Consider the following 15,063-nt stretch of genomic DNA (forward strand, 5'->3'; position numbering starts at 1 on the left):
GAAGGGACCTTGGAGGTCTTCTAGTCCAACCCCCGGTTCAGGCAGGAAACCCTATACCCGTGATGGCAAGCGAAGCCATATCTCCCGGCACATGAGCCATCGGCTCCACATCCATGCACCAGCCAGCTGATTTTCGGCTTCCGGAGGGCTGGGGGAGGCCGTTTCTGCCCATCCCAGGCTCCAGGAAAGCCTCTGGGGGCTGGGGAGGGCGAAAAACAAGCCCACCGGGCCTACCGAAAGTTCGTTTCCGAACTTCCGGTTGGGCCTTTGGGCCCAATTTTCTCCCTCCCCAGCCCCCGGAGGCTTTCCTGGAGCCTGGGGAGGGCAAAAACAGCCTCCCCCTCCCCACGGTGGAAATACCAAGCTCAGCTTGGAGGCAAGCAGTGCAGCGTGCGTGGGGAGGGAGCATAGGGAGGGTCACGCTTTGCATTCTGGGTGCCCCACGCGCCCTCGCATTTTTGCCAGCCGACAACAAAAAGGTTACTGCCCTGCACCGTGGGCTGTCCAATCTTTCCTTGAAAACCTCCAGTGATGGAGCACTCACAACTTCTGGTGGCAAGCTGTTCCACTGGTTAATTGTCCTCACTGTTAGGAAGTTTCTTCTTATGTCTAGGTCCCTTCCCTCCTTGGTTAGTTTCCATTCTTTGCTTCTTGCCCTGCCTTCAGGAGCTTTGGGGAATAGGTTGACTCCCCTCTTCTTTGGGGTAGTCCCTCAAAAATAGGAAGAATTCTACCACTTTATTAAGCTAGACATACTCAATCCCTGCAACCTGCAAGAGTGATTTTGGAATCCTTGTGGACAATCACTTAAACACAAGTTCTTCCTATGTTTTAGCCTCCCGTCCCCTAATCCTCTTTGTTCTTCTTCTCTGCACTCTTTCTAGAGTCTCCACATCTTTTTTTTACATCGTGGCGACCAAAATTGGATGCAAATATTCCAAGTGCGTCCTTACTAAAGCTTGATAAAGTGGTACTAATACATGATCTTGATTCTATCCCTTTGTTAATGCAGTTGTCGGATTGTGTGCACACGGCTGCCTCTTATTGAAGTCATTGTCCAGTAGGACTCCAAGATCCCTCTCACCGTTAGATGGATTTGGTGATCAAATCCCAGAATGTATTTAATCTCCATCCCTTGAATGGAAAGGTGCCTTCTGGTCTCCTTGGACAATGAGGGTTTAAACCAGGAATGTCCAATCTTGGGAACTTTAAAACTTGTGGTCTTCAACTCCCAGAATTCCCCAGCCAGCATTTGCTGGCTGGGGAATTCTGAGAGTTGAAGTCCACAGGATTTAAAGTTGCCAAGATTGGACATTCCTGGCTTAAACTCTATATGAAGATGTTCTGGAATGAGATAACTCGCATATTCTCGCATTTGCTGGCTGGGGAATTCTGAGAGTTGAAGACCACAAGTTTTAAAGTTGCCAAGATTGGACATTCCTGGCTTAAACTCTATATGAAAAAGTTCTGGAATGAGATAACTCACATATTCTCGCTCAGCTTTCCTCCAAAAAGGTCCGTGTGTCTTCCAACACATTGAAGAATTTCAAGTTGGAGACAGATGTTAGTTCTTGGTCTGCTCCCTTGCTGTCTTGACAGGTTCTGGTGGCTGAAGATCAGTGCCTTGGCGGAGCAGGGGGCCTGGGAAGATCTAGAGAAGTTCTCCAAGTCCAAAAAGTCACCTATCGGCTACCTGGTGAGAAGATGATGGGGCAACGGTGGTGGGCCTGCTTTCTTCACTCAACACACTTGAGTTCTACCAACGTTCAAGGAAGGAAAAAGTAGACAGATCAAGAAAAAGACACCACCAGGATCCCAGAAAGGTTCCTGGATTTTTGTAGGGCATGGTGTGTCCCAATCTTGTCCAAGTAGGTGGATCTGAAATCCCAGAATTCCAGAGTCAGCATGGCCATTGATGAGAATTCTGGGAGTTGAAGTCCGCAGTTAGGAACTGTAGTTTCAAGTTTTCCCTGAATGGATCTTGGGAAACCTTGTCCAAAATCTTCACTACCACTTTTTTGTAGGGCAAAAAAGTCAATTTTGATGGGGTGGTGGGTGTTTTCCCTGTTTCTGCAGGACTGAGTAATGGTTTCTCCACTCCCAGCCATTTCTCAAGACCAGACCTCAAATTCTTGCCTTCGTTCTGTTTACTGAGGGTAAAAGACACAGAAAGAAAGGAAGATAGGAAAAGAAAGGGAGGGAAAGGAAGGAAGGAAATGAAAACTGGGGAGGGAGGGAAGGATTGAGATGGAAAGGAAAGGAAGGAAGGAAGGAAAGGAAGGACTGAGATGGATGGAAGGAAGGATCAAGATGGAAGGAAAAAGAAGGAAAGAAAGAAGGAAAGTCTGAGAAAGATTGAATGAAGGATTGAGATGGAAGGAAAGAAAAGGAAAGAACGAATGAGATGGAGGGAAGGGAGGGAGGGAGGATTGAGATGGAAAGAAAGAGAAGTAAAGAAACAAGGAAGGATTGAGATGGAAGGAAGAAAGGATTGAGATGGAAGGAAAGAAGAAAAGATTGAGATGGAAGGATCGAGATAGAAGGAAAGAAGGAAGGATTGAGATGGATGGAAGGAAGGATCCAGATGGAAGGAAAGAAAGAAGGATTGAGATGGATGGAAGGATCAAGATAGAAGGAAAAAGAAGGAAAGAAAGACAGAAGGATTGAGATGGAAGGAAAGAGAAGGAAAGAAGGATTGAGATGGAGGGAAGGGAGGGAAGAAGGAAGGAAGGAGGGATTAAGATGGAAGGAAGGAAAGAGGGGGGAAAGGAAGGAAAGAGGGAGGGAGGGAGGAAGGAAGGAAAAGGGAGGGAGAAAAGAATAAAATAGAAAAGAAAGAAAACCTCTTAAGCTTATGAAATATAATGGCTTTCGACCATCCCTTCAACAGATATTATCAAACTTATAACCTCCCTCGTAAAATTCCTTGATGGAATTTCCTTGATGGAAGCTCCCACCAAGGCGGAGCAAGGTTTTCTCCTGTGATTGGCCTGGCACTTTGCAGGCGATCACTGTGTGGTCCCCTTTCCTCCCTCGCAGCCCTTTGCGGAGATCAGCATGAAGTACGGCAACCGGAGCGAAGCCAAGAAGTATGCCGCCCGAGTCACCCCCGAACAGAAAGTCAAGGCTTTCCTCTTGGTGGGGTAGGTAGCAGGTGTGGCCCCACCCCTCCCCAGAATCTCAGCCTGCCCCCCCCCCCCAAGTTCCTGAGCACTGGGACCCCAGATGTGGGACTCTGGCCCTTCTTGGCCTACTTTCCTGCTCCTCTGACTTGAACTGGGGTGCATTTTCACAGTGAAATCCTATCTAGGGAGTACTTGAGAGACCCCTACTAACATTTGGGGGGCACCCCCCCAAAAAAGAGGGGTCCAGAGTGGTCCTCCCTCAAGGCGAAAGGCAGGAGAATGGATTTATAGATCTGAATTCCTGCCTTCAGGAAGAGTTGGACAAAATCAGTTTTTATCGAACGTGGCCCCTTTAAGAGGTGGGGGACTTCAACTCCCAGGATTCTGGGAGTTGAAGTCCCCCACCTCTTAAAGGGGCCACGTTCGAAAAATTCTGAATGAGGTGATCTCAATGGAGATTGAGATTCATGATTTGGAGACCCCAATTTGTGATTTTAAAGCTGAGGAAGTGCGGAATTTGAACCCAATTTTTTTTAAAAAGTGCTTTGCATCCAAATATATTCGCCATATTTATCAGAGGCCCCTTAAAAACAAGAGACGGGTGCCATTTTAGGCAAGGAGACACCTTAATTCTTCTCAAGGAATTCTGCCAGGCCTGGTGAGCTTATGAAATGCTCCCTCATGAGGACTAGTCCCTTAGCGCTCTCCAACGGGCAAAAAAAAAATATGCCTCCGGATATCTCCGGAAGGGACCGAAGGAGCCGTTTCCCGACTCTTTTTAATGTCGTTTTCTTCCTTCCGTGGCCGTAGGGACTTCACCCAGGCTGCCGACGCCGCTGTGGAGCGCAAGAACGAAGCGGAAATGATGCTCATCCTCTCCAAGTGCACCGACGCCACTGTGGCCGCTAAACTGGAACAGGCGAAAGCTCAACTGGGAAAGAAATGACCTCTTCCCGCCAGCCCCGGTGATTTCCGACCGGCCCCGGCGATTTCTGACCGGCCCTGGGTAGTAAAAATGAAACCCGTTGGAACTCTTCCGCTCTGGCCCACTTCCGGAAGCAGCTTTGCAGCCTCTGGGGGTTTTGGACTACAGTCCCCATCCTCCCCAGCCAGCACCAGAGCCCTCTAGCCAATGCGCCTGGATGGAGGACCACCAGGTTGAGGAAGGACTTGGGGAAGATTTGATCCGAGATGTGTTAATGGGAAGCCCTGATTGTTGGGGTGCTGTTTGTTTTGGGGTAACTTAAAAAAAAAATCATCCTCTTCTCCTTTCTTCCTTTTTCATCCCTCCCTTTTCACCGTTTTAACTTTTGTTGGCTCTTCTGCCTTGTGGGCTGCCTTCCTTCCTTCCTCCCTCCCTCCCTCCCTCCCTCCCTTCCTTCCTTTTACAATCATAGGCCCCTGTAACTGCCCCGCTTCCAGAAAATCACCCCTTGGTGCTCCATCCATTTGGAACAGCAAAGCAACCAGGGAAATGGGGTGGCCTTTTGGGGTTGTTTTTTTTGCACCAATTGGATGTCCGCCTGACATCTTAAAAAGTAGCCCAATAATTCAATTTAGTAGGAATTTGCAATATGGGAGAAATGCAGAGAAATAAAGTTTTCTGGGGGTTTGTTCCTTATTCCATCATAATTTGTCCCAAACTATTTTGGAGTGCGTGTGTGTAAAATCCAACTGGGGGCATTTCGAGACCGTTTCTTTGCCCTCCTGCATTGAATCATTGAGCTGAAAGGTTTTGACGTCGGCGAGATTCTTGGTTATCGTCCTCCGCCTGCCCCAAATTTCTGAGTGGCCCTCACAATGCTTTTCGTTTTCAGTGCAAGGCGGATATTAAAAGTTTTCTTGGAAATGAGCAGATCTTGCGTTGACTTTGTAGACGAGGACGGGTGGTTGGCTTGGCAGTGGGGATGGGCGAGGGAGTGATTGGCCCAAAGTCACCCAGTTGACTTTCATGCCTAAGAAAGAACTAGAACTCACCGTCTCCTGGTGATTGGCCCAAAGTCACCCAGCTGGCTTTCATGCCTAAGGCAGAACTAGAAGTCACTGTCTCCTGGTGATCAGCCCAAAGTCACCCAGTCTTCTTTCATTTATTTATTATTTATTTATTAATCTAATTTATATGCCGCACCCTGTCCACCAAGGGACTCGGGGCGGCCTAAGGCGGGACTAGAACTCACCGTCTCCTGGTGATCTATCCAAAGTCACCCAGGGACTAGAACTCCCTATCTCCCGTTTTCTCCCTTGGTGCCTTAACCACTAGACCAAACTGCCTCTCTCAGCAGGGAAATGTGATGCGAGGGGCCTGAATTGGGCGACTACTGAAAGAATAATTCTGGAAGAAAAAGAGAAAGTGGGAAAATCTAAGAAAGGCAAACGTCGTTTCAGCCCCTTCTCCAACTTCTACTCCAGCCAAACCAGCGTTTCTCCTGAAACCAGCCTTCAGTGGAGGTGCTTGGCAATTCCCTTTGTAAGGTACCGTCAAAGCACCCAGGTTCAGCAATAGTCTATCCTAAAGGCCAATTTTCCTTTTTGCAGCATTTCCTGGAAGCATCTCCCAGCCTCTTGAGGGTGTGTGTGTGGGGGGGGGGGGAGGAACTATGGCCCTTTTAGGACTTGGGGACTTTGGATCCAACCTCTATATGTCTGTTTGCTTCCCTTACGTATCCCTCCATCCCTTCCTCTATTCCTCAATCCCTCCATCCTTTTCTCCACACTTATATCCATGTCTCTATTTCTCCCTCCATCTACATCTCTCCCATCCTTCCTTTGTCCATCCATCCGTTCCTCTATTCCTCAATCCCTCCCTCCCTCAATCCATCCATTCCTTTCTCCACACTTATATCCATCTCTCTCTCTCTCCCTCTACATCTTCCCTCCCTCCCTTCTCCCTACACACAACCACATATCCATCCAAATCTCTCATTTTCTCCTTCCTTCCATATATATCCCTTTCTCCCCTTCCCTCTCTTCTATCCTTCAATCCCTCCCTCCTTCCATATATCTATCCATCTCCCTCTTTCTCTCCATCCCTCTCTTCTATCGTTCAATCCCTCCCTCCCTTCTTCCATATATCTATCCATCTCTTTATCTCCTCTCTCCTTCCCTCTCTTCTATCCTTCAACCCCTCCCTCCATGTATCAATCCATCTTTCTCTCCTCTCGTCAATCTATCCCTCCATATACATATCCACCTCTCTTCTCTTCTTCTATCCTTCAATCCATCCCTCCATATACATATCCTTCTCCCTTTCTCTCCTTCCCTCTCTTCTATCATTCAATCCATCCCTTCCTCCATATATCTATCCATCTCCATCTTTTTCTCCTTCCCTTTCTTCTATCCTTCAATCCCTGCCTCCCTCCTTCCATATATCTATCCATTTCTTTATCTCCTCTCCTTCCCTATCTTCTATCCTTCAGCCCCTCCCTCCATATATCAATCCATCTGTTTCTTTCCTCCTCTCTTCAATCCATCCCTCCATATACAAATCCACCTCTCTTCTCTCTTCTTCTATCCTTCAATCCATCCCTCCATATACATATCCTTCTCCCTTTTTCTCTCCTTCCCTCTCTTCTATCCTTCAATCCCTCCCTCCATATATCTATCCATCTCCCTTTTTCTCCTTCCCTCTCTTCTATCGTTCAATCTCTTCCTCCCTCCTTCCATATATCTATCCATCTCTTTATCTCATCTCTCCTTCCCTCTCTTCTATCCTTCAACCTCTCCCTCCATATATCAATCCATCTCTTTCTCTCCTCTCTTCAATCCATCCCTCCATATACATATCCACCACCCTCTTCTCTCTTCTTATATCCTTCAATCCATCCCTCCATCTCCCTCCCTCTCTTCTATCCTTCAATCCCTCCCTCCACATACAGAGCCCTCTTTCTCTCCCTCCCTCCCTCCCTTTGTCCATCCAGCGGGCGCCGGCTTGGAGGGCGGCGCGGCGAGGCCGGGGCGGGCCGGGCGGCTCCTCCTCCTCCTCCTCCCGAAGGGCCGGCGGAAGATGGCGTCTCCCAGCGGCGACCCCTTCGCCTTCTGCCTGGAGGCGCCCCCCGGCCAAGCCCGCCGCGCCCTGGAGCTGCGCCTGACCGGCAGCGCCAAGGTGAGCCCGCAGCCCCGCCGGCATCTGCAACCGGGCGCCCGCAGCAACCCCAGCAGCCGCCGCAGACGCAGCGCCGGCCTGGGGGCTCCGGGTGGGCTGCCCTTCTTCCTATGGGGAGGGGGGGATGCTGGCCGAGTGGGGACGGACGCCCCCCTCTCCCTGCCTGGGCTGCGGCCGGGGGCTCTGGCCACGTGCGCCCGCCCTGGGTCGTCTGAGCCGGGCTGGAGTCTGCCAGCATTGGCTGCTTCCGCTGGGGCTGGAGGGGAGGGGGGATCTTTTTTGGGGGGTGGGGGGCAGAGAGAGACCTAATTGCTCCTCGATCCGTTGAGATCCTTGCCCGATTGATCTCTAGGGGGAGGTTTTCTGGCCCACCAAGGAGCTTCCTGAGCTGCGTCTCCCTTCTGTCGATCGAGCGATCCATTCCTTATTAAGAGCCAACAAGGGCAGATCGATCAGAATAGGAGCTGGAAGGGACCCGGGAGGTCTTCTAGTCCAACCCCTTGCTTATGCAGGAGGCCCTAGACCATTGCAATCAATCAATCAATCAATCAATTAATTGAATAGAGCAGGAGGGGGCCTGGGAGGTCTTCTAGTCCAATCCCCTTCTCAGGCAGGAGGTCCTAGACCATTGCAATCAATCAATCAATCAATCAATCAATTAATTAAATAGAGCAGGAGTGGACCTGGGATGTCTTCTAGTCCAACCCCCTTCTCAGGCAGGAGGTCCTAGACCATTGCAATCAATCAATCAATCAATCAATTAATTGAATAGAGCAGGAAGGGGCCTGGGAGGTCTTCTAGTCCAACCCCCTGTTCATGCAGGGGACTCTATTTATTTTTATGTATTTATTTATATTTATTTAGTTTGTCAAACATGTAAAAGATAACAGGTATAAGTATAAACCTAACCCAGTAAATGGATACAAATAAATGGGGACAGTAAGACAGGGATAGTAGGCACGCCTCCTTACAGACCTCTTGGGAATGGGGTGAGGTCAACAATAGACTTAGGTTAGAATTATGGGGGGTTTGGGGATGTAACAAGAGAGTCAATCGATCAAACAACAGAGTCATTGCAATCAATCAATCAGAATAAAACTGGAAGAGACCTTGGAGGTCTTCAGCCCCCTGCTCATGCAGAAGACCCTCTTCCATTGCAGACAAGTGGCTGTCCAGTCACTTCTTAAAAACCTCCAATGATGGAGCACCCACAGCTTCTGGTGGCAAGCTGTTCCACTGGTTAATTGTTCTCACTGTTAGGAAATTTCTCCTTAATTCCTGGTTGCTTCTCTCCTGGATGAGTTTCCATCCGTTGCTTCTTGTCCTGCACTCAGGTGCCTTGGAGAATAGGTTGACCCCCCCCCCCTTCTTTGGGGCAGCCCCTCAAGGACTGGAAGATTGCTCTCATGTTCCCCCTACTCCTTCTTTCCTCTAGAGCAGTGTTTCTCAAACTTGGCGACTTTAAGTCCTGTGGACTTCAACTCCCAGAATCCCCCAGCCAGCTATGCTGGCTGGGGAATTCTGGGAGTTGAAGTCCACAGGACTTAAAGTCGCCAAGTTTGAGAAACACTGCTCTAGAGTGGCCAAACCCAATTTCTACAGCCGTTGTTTGTATGTTTTAATCTCCATGCCTTTAATCCTCTTAGTTGCTGTTCTCTGACCTAACTAACCTGAACTCTACAGGGCCTAGAAACTCTGCTAATCATCTAAAATTGAAACTACTGCACAGGTGGTCCTCGACTTACAACCGTTCATTTAGTGACCGGTCGCAGTTAACAACGGCACCGAAAAAAGCAACTTAGGAGGATGTTTCACATTTACACCGTTGTAGCATCCCTGCGGTCATGAGATCAAAATTCAGACTCACAGTTATGACGGTCGCAGGGTCCCCGGGGTCCCATGATCCGTTTTGGCGACCTTCTGACAAGAGAAAGTCCATGGGGAAGCCGGATTCACTTAACGACTGTGTCACTCTCTTAACAGCAACAGTACTTCACTTTCAGAAGCGGTGGCAGGAAAAGTCGTAAAATGGGGTGAAACTCCCTTCACAAAAGTTTCACTGAAGCAGCAGAACTTTTGGGCTCCCATTGTGGTCGTAAGTCGAGGATTACCTGTACAGTAAAATCCTCCTAGTATGGGTTAAAGCTTGGTCCCTAATCCTGGTTAAGTGGCCATTCCTTGGAGGATGTCCGCTTCATCTAGGTTTAAATGCTGTCGTGGCAGAATTTAGAAATCCCCAAGGAAATACAATTGGAGAAGGATTTGCATGGAAAAGAAATGCTTGGAATATTTGGCTATCCAGTTGTAAATGAAACACACCTCTGGAATCCCAGTAGAAGCTGCAATATAATTTTAAAAAATTAAGAATAAATTAAGAAACAAACCTCAGGGCACTTTTTCTTAACCTCATCCCTTTGAAGGTAGGTAGACTTTGATTCCCAGAATTTGCAAAGTTGAGAGCCTACCCATTTGAAAGCATGATGATGGCTAGAGAATTCTGGGAGTTGAAGTCCACACATCTTAAAAGCATCCACATCTGGTAACATGGCACCCAAGTAGGTAACATGCTGGCTGGGGAATGCTGGGAGTTGAAGTCCATGTATCTTAATGCACCCATCTTTTTAAAGTTTTTTATTTTTTATTTTATATCAACATATAAACATTTCATCTTTTCTTGAGCAATGTGTCATCTGGGTACAAACATCACTGTGCAACAGTTTTCAGCATTTATAACACCATTCAAATTAATATCAATTCTCTAATCTTAAAATTGCAATATATTAAGCAATTGAACATTATTAGAGCTATTCATTTTCCTCTTAACATATCTTCTACAATTAATACAATAACATTAATCATAATTATCTTCCTCCCCATAATACTAACAATTACCATCTTGTTTATAACTCTGTCTTAACATATTTTCTACTCTTTTTTTTTAGTCGTCTTCCCTCATTTCCAGTTTCCCTTTTTTTCCTCTAACCATTGATAAAATACTTCCCATTTCTTATAATATTCAGTTTGTTATTTTTCTTTAATTATTAATGTTAAATCTATTCATTTCTGCATATTCTAATAGTTTCTTGATCACCTTCTCATCAGTAGGAATCTCTTTACTCTTCCAATGTTGCACAAATACAATGCTAGCTACAGTTAATATATGGATAATCAAATAGGTATAATCCCCAGCAAAAATATTTCCACCCATTTTAAAAGCACTCTGGGATGAGGACTTCTGAGAGTTGAAGTCCACCCGTTTTAAAGACGCTGGCTGGGGAATTCTGGGAGTTGGAGTCCATATATCTTAAAGCTCTGGCTGGGGAATGCTGGGAGTGGAGTCCATATATCTTAAGCACAATGGGGAATGCTGGGAGTGGGAGTCCATATATCTTAACGCTCTCTGGTTGGGGATTTCTGGAAGTTGGAATCTACCCCTCTTAAAGCTTGCTGCCTGGGGGATTGTGGGAGTTGAAACCCTCCCATCTTCCAGACTCCTTGGGGGAAGGGTGGTCTGACGCTCTGTCTAAAAACGTTGTTTGGGAGGGTCAGCTGGTGGTCTTCCCCGAGTTAACCTCCCCCAGGGAACTAGGACTGATTTCTCCAGCTCATTCTCCCTGCAGCCCTGCCCGTTTCCTGAATCTTCTCCTTCATTTCCTCCACTTTAAAGGGCAAAGGAATTTTTGCCACCCGAAACATCAAGAAAGGAGAGACGATTTTTGTGGAGAAGCCGGTGGTCTCGGCACAGTTTCTTTGGAACGCTTTGTATAAATACAGAGGTAAGTTGGCGAGCGGCAGCCTGTCCTCGCGGGGGCGGTGCATGTAGCGTGTCCCCCCCCCCAGTCACGTGAGCGTGGTTTGGACACGCAGCAACTGGCCCACGTCAGTCACCCTTGCAGGGTCCCACCGTTGCGCTGTTGCCGTTTCTGACCGTGGTGCCCTCTGAGCTGGGCAGTTTTCTTGGCAGGCGTTTCATGACCCAGCTAGGGAACCTCATCAGTGCTGGGAGGGGGTGGAATTTGTAGAGAGCAGGAAGAGGAGTGTGGGGTCCTTGGTGCTCTCTGAGCTGGGTGGTTTTCTTTCAGACGTTATATCACCCAACTAGGGAACATCATCAGTGCTAGAAGGGAGTGCGGTGTGCAGAGAGGAGGAGGAGGAGGAAGATTGGTTTTCTTTCAGACGTTATATCACCCAACTAGGGAACATCATCAGTGCTAGAAGGGAGTGCGGTGTGCAGAGAGGAGGAGGAGGAGGAAGATTGGGGGGTCCTTGTGGTCTCTGAGCTTGGTGGTTTCCTTGCAAACGTTTCATGACCCAACTAGGGAACATCATCAGTGCTAGAAGGGAATGGGGTTTGCAGGGAGGAGGAGGAGAGCTGTGAGGTCCTTGGTGCTCTCTGAGCTTATTTGTTTTCTTGCAGATGTTTCATGACCCAGCTAGGTAACATTATCAGTGCTAGAAGGGAGGGGGGTTTGTAGGGAAGAGGAGGAGGAAGAGGAAAGGAGAGAAGAAGGAGGGGAAAGGGGGGGGGCTGTGAGGTCCTTGGTGCTCTCTGAGCATGGTTGCTTCCTTGCAGGCGTTTCATGACCCAACTAGGTAGCTTCATCAGTGCTAGAAGGAAGTGGATTTTATGGAGTGAAGGAGAAAGGAGAATTCTTGTGCTAGCTTGATTGTTTTCTTGCAGGCGTTTCATGGCCCAACTAGGTAACCCCATCAGTGAGAGAAGGCGGTGGGGGTGTGCTCTCTGTTTATATTTTAGGGCCTTGCCCTGTCAGTGTGGATGGCAGTGAGCTTTTCTCCTTGCTGGTTCCTTGATCGGGATATTCGTTTGTCCACTCACAACAATTCTAACAAATCTTGGGCGGGGGAGTAAGAGTAGGAGAGAGGGCAGAAAGGGGAGGGAGAGGGGAGAAGTGGGGCAGAGGAAGGGGAAGAAGAAGAAAAGAGAAAGGAGAGGAGGAAAGAAGAAAGGAGAGAAGGAGGGAGGGAAGGAGAAAAAGAGAGGGAAGGAGAAGGGATGGCAGGAAAGCAATCTCCATTACGCTATTCAATTTTTAGGGGAAGAATGGAATCGTCGTAAATGTTTTTAAAGATAACACCTAATATTAACAATATCGATGAGAGTGTATATTTGTGAACGTATGTAGGAGAGCAAAAATAAGAAACATTTTTTTTTTCCAAAAAATAATAATAATTCTAACGAGTCTTTGGGGGTGGGGGTGGGGGGCGATCTCCCCGCTTCCCTTTCAGCCTGTGACCACTGCTTACGAGCCCTGGAAATCGCGGAGGAAAATGCTCAGAGGCTGCTGGGAAGATTTCAGCTCCTTCCTCACCCGGAGAAATGCAGCATTCGAAAAGAGCTCCACCAGTCCTGTTCCCACTGCCAGGTAAGCCAACATTGGCTCTCTGTGTGTATGTGTGTGTGTGTTTGTGTGCCATTAAAAAAAAACAGCTCATTGAGGGTCATTTGCAACAGCAAAGTCTTATCATCAAGCTCAGAGAGCACCAAGGACCCCACAGTCATCTTCCGCCTCCTCCTCTTCCTCCCTGCAAACCCCACTCCCTTCTAGCACTGATGATGTTCCCTAGTTGGGTCATGAAACGTCTGCAAGAAAACCACCAAGCTCAGAGAGCACTAAATACCCGACAGTCGGTGTCCTCCTCCTCCTCCTCCTCCTCCTTCTCCTCCTCCCTGCAAACCCCCTCCCTTCTAGCACTGATGATGTTCCCTAGTTGGGTCATCAAATGTCAGCAAGAAAACCTCCAAATTTAGAGAGCATAAAGACACCACAGTCGTCCTCCTCCTCCTCCTCTTCCTCCCTGCAAACCTCACTCCCTTCTAGCACTGATAATGTTCCCTAGTTGGGTCATGAAACATCTGCAAGAAAACCGCCAAATTTAGAGAGCACCAAGGACCCCACAGTCCAACCGTGATGTACAAATCTTCTGTTTTGCAGGTAGCTTTCCACTTACTGCCATTCGTTTAGTGACCGTTGAAAGTCACAACAGGCCCTGGAAAAAATAACTTTGGAGCCTTTTTTAAACAGAAGGCCGTCGCAGCCTCCCCATGGTCGTGTGGCCCAGATTCAGACACTGGGCAAGTGTGGCTCACTCAACTGTCTCGCTGAGCCACAGAAACGCTGGGCCCCAGGGTGGTCGTAAGTCGAGGACTACCTGCATTGGTGGCGTGACTTTTCTTTGTTGCCTGCCAGGTGACCTACTGCAGCTCCGAGTGCCGTCAGGCCGCGTGGAATCAGTACCATCAGGTTCTCTGCCTGGGACCCTCCAAACAAGACCCCGACCACCCGCTCAACAAACTCCAGGAAGCTTGGAGGCAAGATTGTGTGTGTGTGTGTGTGTGTGTGTGTGTGTTCAAAAGGAGATGCTTTGAAGCAGCTGCACAATTCTTTCAAAATGGCTTTTGTAGCAAATAGGATGGGATGGGATAGAATGGAGCACAACAGAATAGACATACAGAATAGAAGAGAAGAGAAAATAGAATAAAATAGAGACTAGAATAGAATAGAATAGAAAATAGAATAGAATAGAGACTAGAATAGAACAGAAAATATAATAGATTAAGAATAGAATAGAAAATAGAATAGACTAGAGAATAGAGTAGAATAGAAAATAGAATAGAATAGAAAATAGAATAAAATAGAGAATAGAATAGAAAAAGAATAGAACAGAAAATAGAATAGAATAAGAATAGAATAGAAAATAGACTAGACTAGAGAATAGAGTAGAATAGAAAATAGAATAAAATAGAGAATAGAATAGAAAAAGAATAGAACAGAAAATAGAATAGAATAAGAATAGAATAGAAAATAGAATAGAATAGAGAATAGAGTAGAATAGAAAATAGAATAGAATAGAGAATAGAATAGAAAAAGAATAGAACAGAAAATAGAATAGAATAAGAATAGAATAGAAAATAGAATAGAATAGAGAATAGAGTAGAATAGAAAATAGAATAAAATAGAGAATAGAATAGAAAAAGAATAGAACAGAAAATAGAATAGAATAGAAAAGAATAGAGAATAGAATAGAAAAAGAATAGAGAATAGAAAATAGAATAGAATAAGAATAGAATAGAAAAGAATGGAATAGAAAATAGAATAGAATTGAATAGAAAATAGAATAGAATAGAGAATAGAAAATAGAATAGAATAGAATAGAGAATAGAATAGAAAAAGAATAAAAAACCGAATAGAATACAATAAGATAAGAATAGAATAGAAAATAGAATAGAATAGAAAATAGAATAGAATAGAAAATAGAATAGAATAGAAAATAGAATAGAATAGAAAATAGAATAGAATAGAAAATAGAATTGAGTAAAATAGAATAGAGTAGAAACGGAAAGGCGTGGCAGAGAAGAAACGAGAAGAGAGAAGAAAAAATAGAATAGAGGAGAGAAGAAAATAGAGAATATAGAACAGGATTCTTTATTGGCCAAGCGTGATTGGGCACACAAGGAATTTGCCTCCGTTGCGGAAGCGTACATACAAGCAAGAAGTGATCGATTTGGATCATAATCATAAAATACAATAGATATTATCCGGGCATCTTGCAAGGGGTCGGCCGGTCGCCATTCTGCGTTGCTTCTTGCAAAGCCAATCTGTTTGTCATCTCTTTCTTTCTCCAAGGGGTTGGCTTAAAAGGTCCATTTTGTCTGTGGAATAGTCTGGAATTTCCCCTTCCTTCTCCCCTTTCTTTCCTGTCTAGGAATATCCACTACCCCCCGGAGACTTCGAGCATCATGTTGATGGCCAGGATGGTGGCAACCGTCAAGCAGGTACGCCTGGGCCGCCCCCCCTCCCCCCAGCAAGGATGGTT

The 15,063-nt window shown here is 46.5% G+C and overlaps 2 protein-coding genes across 3 annotated transcripts in view; both read left to right on the forward strand.

Moving 5' to 3' along the window:
• Positions 1-4,978, forward strand: part of VPS16 (VPS16 core subunit of CORVET and HOPS complexes) — a 30,966-nt gene extending 25,988 nt beyond the window's left edge. For both annotated transcript variants that reach the window (XM_081960181.1, XM_081960182.1), the window contains exons 22-24: positions 1,600-1,696; positions 3,040-3,143; positions 3,936-4,978. In XM_081960181.1, the coding sequence (XP_081816307.1) occupies positions 1,600-1,696; positions 3,040-3,143; positions 3,936-4,071 (337 nt within the window). In that variant the 3' untranslated portion in view covers positions 4,072-4,978. The remainder of the gene's footprint in view (positions 1-1,599; positions 1,697-3,039; positions 3,144-3,935) is intronic.
• Positions 4,979-7,075: 2,097 nt separating this feature from the next.
• Positions 7,076-15,063, forward strand: part of SMYD5 (SMYD family member 5) — a gene marked incomplete at its 3' end in the record, with an annotated part of 8,752 nt that continues 764 nt past the window's right edge. The window contains exons 1-5 of the mRNA XM_081960309.1: positions 7,076-7,227; positions 10,895-11,003; positions 12,475-12,611; positions 13,437-13,558; positions 14,953-15,022. Of these exons, the coding sequence (XP_081816435.1) occupies positions 7,129-7,227; positions 10,895-11,003; positions 12,475-12,611; positions 13,437-13,558; positions 14,953-15,022 (537 nt within the window). The 5' untranslated portion in view covers positions 7,076-7,128. The remainder of the gene's footprint in view (positions 7,228-10,894; positions 11,004-12,474; positions 12,612-13,436; positions 13,559-14,952; positions 15,023-15,063) is intronic.

Source organism: Natrix helvetica (assembly GCF_964273705.1).
Source record: "Natrix helvetica genome assembly, chromosome: 7".
NCBI classification, from domain to species: Eukaryota; Metazoa; Chordata; class Lepidosauria; order Squamata; family Natricidae; genus Natrix; species Natrix helvetica.